This window comes from Ascaphus truei, chromosome 5 (genome assembly GCF_040206685.1).
Source record: "Ascaphus truei isolate aAscTru1 chromosome 5, aAscTru1.hap1, whole genome shotgun sequence".
Classification (NCBI taxonomy): domain Eukaryota; kingdom Metazoa; phylum Chordata; class Amphibia; order Anura; family Ascaphidae; genus Ascaphus; species Ascaphus truei.
The window spans coordinates 239,161,149-239,169,158 of NC_134487.1; the positions used below are offsets into that span (position 1 = coordinate 239,161,149).

General features: G+C 44.7%; 1 protein-coding gene across 2 annotated transcripts in view; it reads left to right on the forward strand.

The window, feature by feature from the left end:
• Positions 1–3,906: 3,906 nt before the first annotated feature.
• The window catches only part of SFTPB (surfactant protein B), a 25,068-nt gene continuing 20,964 nt past the window's right edge, over positions 3,907–8,010 (forward strand). The window contains exons 1-2 of one of the 2 annotated variants that reach the window (XM_075601825.1): positions 3,907–4,334; positions 5,704–5,834. In XM_075601825.1, the coding sequence (XP_075457940.1) occupies positions 4,286–4,334; positions 5,704–5,834 (180 nt within the window). In that variant the 5' untranslated portion in view covers positions 3,907–4,285. The remainder of the gene's footprint in view (positions 4,335–5,703; positions 5,835–8,010) is intronic. The other variant, XM_075601823.1, reaches the window with a different exon arrangement.

An 8,010-nucleotide genomic window follows, 5' to 3' on the forward strand; every position in this document is an offset into this window, starting at 1 on the left:
CACAGAACAGGCTCCTCTTTATATGCCGTGTGTAAGACTTATGAGGCATGAAAACATTTTACACAAAGTTATCCATGTTAGGCCACGTCCATGGGGAGCACGGCGCGATCAAAATGCCGTGCCTCTAAGAGGCAGGTTATAGAGCGCGTGAGGAGAAGCGCCGGCGTTCGCGATCCATGAGAAGACAAATACATTTGTTTCTGTCGCGTGATAACCGGGTCACGTGAGTGGTTCACCCAATGAGGGCGAACCAGCTACGTGACATCACAGCCACGCCTCCAACATGCCCCCCGGTCGCGCTCTCCCCATGGCCACAAATCGCTTCAACTAGAGGTGCGTGTGAGGCCACGAGCACGCGCATGCTCACCATCGACACGGCCTTAGTGTATTAAATGGGCGGCTGCTTCATGCGTCTACTGTTCTTACAATAAAAAGAAGTCAATTTTAGCCCTATGGCTCTTTCTTGCTTATTTACAAGTAACACATTGAGTTATGAGTTTGATAAAAGGTGCATGTGAGTGTCTGACAATGGGTACATACACGGGGTTCTGGAATGTGTGTGGTTAGTCTGTGAAGTGTCCCCCCTCTCACCCTCCAGTTGTTTGTTTAAAAGCGGACACTTCATGAGACGCCATCATGTCGAGCCAGAAACTGTCACACACGCAGCGCTCGACATCAAAAGTAAACAACGTCTCCAGGAAGAGCTTCATAGCCTGGGAAATCCTGGTCTTGCCGCCACCGCTACTCACCCAATGTACTTACTCGCCCTCTCCAGTGACGCCAAGCATCCACTTACACTTCCTGCTACTGTCTGTAGAGATGTCAAACAGTGAGAGCGAGACCTGGGGGTTCTGGACCAAAATAAACAGCATTTTAATAGAAACGTTCTGTCAGTGGGACTCGGGTGCAAAAAATAAATTAAACATCAGTGAGAGATGACAGGTCTGTGTGTCCCCCATGGTACCATTTAGATTGCAAGCTCTTCGGGGCCGTGAATTATTTACATTTGTGTCTGGGTATCTTACCGGTATCTGTTTCCCCTGAGTTCTTTCTACACATTCCTTTTAACCAATATTGATAATAAAGTCCCTGAATTAACTGCATGACGGAACGAGTACTTCCCAAAAATTACAGCACAGAAAAGGAACTCATGACATAACTACATATCTTCAGCGCTGCCACAGTTTAGTCGTCACTCACCTCGCCACCGGCCGTTTCGCCACCAAGGGAAGCCCCTAACCTTACCCTAAGAACCCTTGATCTTAACTCCCAATACTAACATTACCCCTACCCTAAAACCTTAACCCCTTTCCCTAATTCCCTACCCTAAAAACCTAAACCCCCTACCCAAAACCCCTTAAATTAACTTACCTTATATGCGAAATGGCCGGCGACTGAGCGTCCCGGAGCGGCTGCTGCGAAGGGTCCCTCGGCAGCAACTTGGTCGCAGCTAGATGGCCACGGAGATATGACTGATTCCACAAGGAATCTGGGTAATGACACAAATGAGAACACAGAGTGTCACTTTTTAGCTTCCTGTCAATTTCAAACATGGATGTTTTCTTAGGATTTTAGCCACACAGTTCGGACAGCTTATCGGTGTAATCCACAATGGAGAGGTGCAGAGCACAGCATGCAGGGGGGAAAACGGAGTACAGCACATCCAGAAAATGATTAAAAACGATTTATTTGGTGGGTAAGACATCAAACTAGATGGGTTAAGGAGAGAAACTCTGACGCGTTTCGGGTGTGGCTTGCCCTTTGTCAAAGGGCAAGCCACGCCCGAAACGCGTCAGAGTTTCTCTTAACCCATCTATTTTGATGTCTTACCCACCAAATAAATCATTATTTATCTGGAGTCATGTTTTTATGTTACTTGTGATCCTATACTTTTATTGCACTCTAAGTAGTATCTCCAATAAGTGTCGTGGTGAACAGGTTAAATTAGCTTGACTGGCTATGTTTTTCTTTATTAACCATAAATCCCACTTGGAGTTAAGCCACCTGTGTGGCATCTACTAAATTCTGAGTGGCTATGCAATGGATTATGGATTCAATAAATTATACAAATTAAAAAACTGATTTGAACTCCAATCAACATGCTACATTTTCTGGCTCGATATCTGGGACTTTAGATATATACTTATACCCTGTTTCGTACCCTGTCGCACTGATCATAGGATTTCAATCCAATATTTCTGTTCGTACAGCTTAGCCTGGGATAAGGAAGTGCAGAACCAGAGATCCCACTCAGAGAGAGCAGTTTCATCTTCTGGACTCATGACTGCGCCTGGTTACTGCATTGGAAATGCAGCTGGAAATGGTTGCAAACCAGACATAAACCAGACTTGTTATGGTGGGTCATAAAATGACTAATGTACAAGACAAGATAAAGTGGAATCTTCAGAAATTCTTTTACATGGTATATTTAATAAGAAACGTTTCCTAAATAGTGCTCATCGTGGGTGTAGCGCTGTACACAATCTGATGTTGGTGTCTGACACACAGGGAGGTAGAGTGATAGATACAAACCTTGCTCACCCACTTCAAAGGCAGTACTCTCACCACTAAGCTGCTCCTGTAGCCAATGTGTTGCTGGCCCCTCTGGCATTGCGAGGGTTAACCCAGGTATGTGTGCAATATATGTGCAGACAATAGTTGTTTGCAGAACACTTCATAAGAAAGGTTAAGTGCCTTATTGCAAAATACTAATGGGCACACTTGAGTTAATAGCATAGGGAGAGCAGGGAGGGAGTTATAGGGCTGTATGTGTTGGGCGATAGCGCTGGAATAGCAGAGGATGCTGCAGGATTGAAGCGCAGTAATAGAGCTAGAGTATACGTCAGTACCTGAACAGCAGATGGGGTTGCAGGGCAAGATAGAAGTTGTGTGTGTGTGTTCAGAAATAACAGATGGAGCTGCCAGGCAGGACATAGGTGCACTGAGAGATGTGTATGTGGGGGTGTCAGTACAGGAGCATTAGAGGCAGCTGTAGGGCAGGGTGGAGGTGTAGTGACAGAGCTGTGTGTGTGGGGTGGGGAGGGTCAGTACAGGAATAGTAGAGGTAGCTACAGGGCAGGATGGATCTGCAGTGAGAGCTGTGTATGTATGTGTGGGGTCAGGACAAGAACAGCAGGAAGGCTGCAGGCCAGGATGGAGATGTAGTGACAGAGCAATGTGTGCGCTCAGTACAGAAATAGTATGAAAAGCTGCAGTGACGGAGTTGTGTGTGTGGGGTAAGAAATAGCAGATGAGCTGCAGGGCATAATGTAAGTGCAGTGACAGAGGTGTATGTGTGTGTGTTCCGTATAGGAATAGAAGAGTGGGCTGAGGAGCAGTGAGAGGTGTGTGTGTGTGTGTGTGTGTGTGTGTGTGTGTGTGTGTGTGTGTGTGTGTGTGTGTGTGTGTGTGTGTGTGTGTGTGTGTGTGTATATGTATGTGTCTATGTATGTGTCTATGTATGTGTCTATGTATATGTGTGTGTGTGTCGTACAGGAATAGCAGAGGAGGCTGAGGAGCAGTGAGAGGTGTGTGTATGTGTATATGTGTGAATGTGTGTGTCTGCGTGTTTTGTACAGGAATAGCTGAGTGGCTGAGAAGCAGTGAGAGGTGTGTGTTCCGTTCAGGAATAGCAGAGGAGCATTGAGAGGTGTGTGTGTTCCGTACTAGAATAGCAGTGAGGTGTATGAGTTTTTGGATTGTATACATGTCGCCTGTCTTTAAACGATAAAACTGTAGGGCAGGGTGTACTGTAGGTTCAGTGAGAGGTGCATGTGTGTTTGGGGGGTCAGTACAGGAATAGCAGAGGTAAATGCAGGGCAGGATGGAGGTGCCGGGAGAGCTGTGTGTTGGGGGGGGGCAGGGGGAAGTAGCTCAGGAATAGTAGGAGAGGCTGCAGACCAGGATGGAGATGCAGTGAAAGCTGTGTCAGTGGGGTCAGTACAGGAATAGCAGAGCAGGCTGCAGACCAGGATGGAGATGCAGTGACAGAGCTGTGTCAGTGGGGTCAGTACAGGAATAGCAGAGCAGGCTACAGAGTAGGATGATGGTGTGGTGACAACACTGTGTGTGTGTGGTGAGTGCAGGAAAAGCAGAGAGAGCTGTAGTGGTGGTGGTGTGTAGCTAGGGGTAGTGCCGTGTTGGGGTGTACGAGTGTCAAGCCCTCAGAACATAAAGAGGTAGTGAGTGTTGCACTAGCCCTGGGTGTGCCCACTGGCATCGCCTCTTTCTCCTGCTGGGTATATAGGGGGCAGCAAAGAGAGGGCACTTCACACAACACTCAGACATGGAAAGGACACGCCTGACCTGGATATGTGCGCTCTATGTGATTGCAGGTGAGGGGTCGGTCTTTATATTTCATCTATCTTTATATGTTCACAAAGTACACAGAATTATATATATATATATATATATATATATATATATATATATATATATATATATATATATATAATACTTCAACAAAATCAGATGATCATATGACCAGGTAAGGAGACACAGCACTACAGGAAGATGGGGGGGAAAAAATTGTATGTAATCCATAGGTATCCAACGGTAATTGTTTTGTAAATATGTTGTGTTTTCTCGTGTGTGTGTGTGTGTGTACACACACACACACACTCTGACTCTGGAAACAGTGACACTGAGTTTGCAGCAGGAGAGCCTGGTCCAAATCCCAGTCAGCTCCTTGTGACCTCGGTCACTTTACCTCCCCGTGCCTCAGGCACCAAAAACATAGATTTCAAACTCTACAGGGCAGGGACTGTGTCTGTAAAATGATATGTACAGTACCGTATTGAAATTGTGAATAAATCTATTATTAAATACATAGAATAATATAGTTTTAACAATACACTGAATCCCTATTACCCGCTTACAAAAGGCATTTCTCTGGAAGTGGATCTCTAGCAATGGATTAAATTGTCTAGTGGTTGATTTTTTTGTTTAATTAAACCTGGTTTCCAGAGCAGCCAATTCTTAGAGCAGTGGATTTGAGCCATCTCTCCCTTCTCCTGGCATCAGGTCTTTGCTAGCTGTGACTACTTCTTTCTTACATTCCAAAAGTGGGTCTATTTTTTTTTGCAGTGGATCTCTAGCTGACAATTGATTGGTGTAGCAGATCTCTACAGTATCAATTTGCAACCTTTCAGCACTGATCCTGTTTCTATCTGTGGATTGCTCTTAAAGGAGTATATTTATGTGTACTTATTGATTCATTACCCAGAATCCCTGGCTGCAGTGGAAGCACTGTATGCTAAGCGATAATGGGGACAGGGTTGCAGACCTGTCTGAGACATGCAAATGCACAAGTGGTATTTTTATTTACTGTACTTATTGACTAGTAAATAGCGAATAGTGGAATGTCTCTGGAAACTAGAAATGATCACCTTAATGAGCAGTGGTCTCTTTCTCAGCAGATCATTCTAGAAATATTGTTTTCTCAGTAGATTCCTCCTTTAAAAAGTTAATCTAAGTGGATCCCACCTAAGTAGGTTGTTCTCTGTCTTAGAATTGTTCAGCAGATTACTGTGGATAATTCTCTTCCCTACACTCTGGTATTCCTCCCTCTATCTGAGAATCTCTTCTATTGCATATTCTCCCTTGGGGAATCTCTGTAAATTAACACATCTCTCATAAGTGGATCACTGCACTTTAGCACCATACCCGTAGATCACTCCTTCAGTGGATTTCTTCTCCCTCTAGCTGTGTCCGGGAAGGTGCTGGTAAAGGATGGCTGTGCCGAGGGCCCCAAGTTCTGGTGTGAGGATCTGGTGACAGCGGCTCAGTGTGGAGCAGTGGATCACTGCAAGGAAACCGTGTGGAAAGAAAAAGAGGTGAGAGAAGGACAGACACCTGGGGGAGTGTGTGTGTGTTTATATATACATACACACAAATATCGGTGTGTAGATATATTTGTCATATTTGCGCCAACATATTCCGTAGCGCAGTACAATAGGGTTGGAGCATTAAAACAATAAAATATGAAACATTAACATACAAGGAGGTCCCTGCTCCAAGGTACTTACAATCTATAAATAAGGGTAAGTGGAAACATAAGGGTACAGGGGATAAGAAGGTTGGTGGGTTTCAAATAGCTGCTTTGTTAATTGAAGGTGTTGGCGCTTGTGGAAGTAGTAAGTGGGATTGTGCAGAGATAGAGCGGTGAGAGCAGGTAATGTGTGAAGATAGAAATACTTCAATATACATCTGAAATTTTTTACCGAAGACCAATAACAGAGCAGCTATAACATCAGTGAACGGTATGAAACGGCTGATACAGGGGTGTTACTGTATTTCTAAGAGCATCAGAGGTGGTGAGAACAACTGAGCAGCAAACAGACACTGACAGCAGAGATGCAGGGGGGAGGTGCTTGCAATATCCAGGTCTTTGAAGTTGTGCCTGGCTTTTCCTGATGATGTTGGCTGGCTTAGGCCTCGGACATGGTAAAAAATACCCTGCTGAGCCGTGCTTGTGCTCATGCTCTCCTGCTCAAGCAGGAGCTTTTTTTTGTGTCCTGGCATGAGCGTCAACGAGCGCGCTTGAGAGGCGGGGCTAGCGCGTCACATCACGGCGCCGACGTCACTGGGTGCCATTGGCTTTTGCCGGTCACGTGACCGGCCCTCCACTTCCCTCAGCGCGAAAACTAAAATCAATCTGTCTCCTGCAACTCCGCACGCCTTAGCATGCTTGCGAAAGCGCCTGCTAAAGCCACACACATACCAGATGCAGGAGGTAAGTGTGCTGGCTCAGTGCGGTCTTTTTTACCGTGTCCGAGGCCTTAGTGGACAAGAGCAGTGAAGGTGAATCATATTGGGGAAACTCTTAGGGGGCCTCCTTTGCTGCAACTTAGGTGTCTGTATGTATGAAAGTTTGTATGTACAAATACATAGTTACATTAAGTGAACAGGGTTATACAGTATATACAAGACATTGCATGCACAGTTTGTGGTTGCGTTGCTGTCTCAGGAACTGGACAGCTTGCCATCATTAACACAACCATTAATTCTGCATTCTATCAGAAGATTCTAGAGGAGAACGTCAGGCCATCCGTCCATGAGCTGAAGCTGCATGACAAAGTGTGTCATACAGCAAGACAATAATCCTAAACATACAAGCAGATCTATAAAACAATGGCTGCAGAAGAAGAAATTGCACGTTTTACAATGGCCTAGTCAAAGTCTGGACCTAAATCCAATCGAAACATTGTGGCAGGATCTGAAGCGTCCTGTTCATGCAAGGAAGCCCTCAAATGTTACTGAGTTGATGCAGTTCTGTAAGGAGGAATGGGCCAAAATGCCTCAAAACCTATGTGAGACTGACCAGCAGTTACAGAAAACATTTAGTTGAAGTCATTGCTTGTCAAGGTAGTGCTACCAGGTACTGAATCTAAAGGTCCACATACTTTTTCACACATGGATACTGAATGTTGAATCATTTGTGGATAAATAAATATTGAAAAAGTACAGGCATACCCCGCATTAGCGTACGCATTGGGACCGGAGCATGTACGTAAAGCAAAAATGTACTTAAAGTGAAGCACTACCTTTTTTCCGCTTATTGATGCATGTACTGTACTGCAATCATCATATACGTGATGTAAATAACGCATTTGTAACAAGCTCTAAAGTCTCCCCGCTTGCGCACAGCTTTGGTACAGGTAGGGAACCGGTATTACAGTTCAGGACGTGCTGACAGGCGTTGCGTGAGCTGTCGTTTGCATATTGGGCGTTATGTCCTTACTCGCGAGTGTACTTAAAGTGAGTGTCCTTAAACCGGGGTATGCCTGTATCATGTTTTTGTGTCATTTGTTTGATCAGGTTATCTTTATCTATTTTTAGCTTAAGATCTAATAACATTTTAGGTTTAAAAAATGTGAAAATCCTAAGGCGTTCACAAACTTTTTCTTGCCAATGTATGTATGTATGTATGTATGTATGTATGTATATATACTATATTTCTAAGTTTGTTATTTCGTTTGTATGTTCGAAGCATCGAAATCTCACAAACGG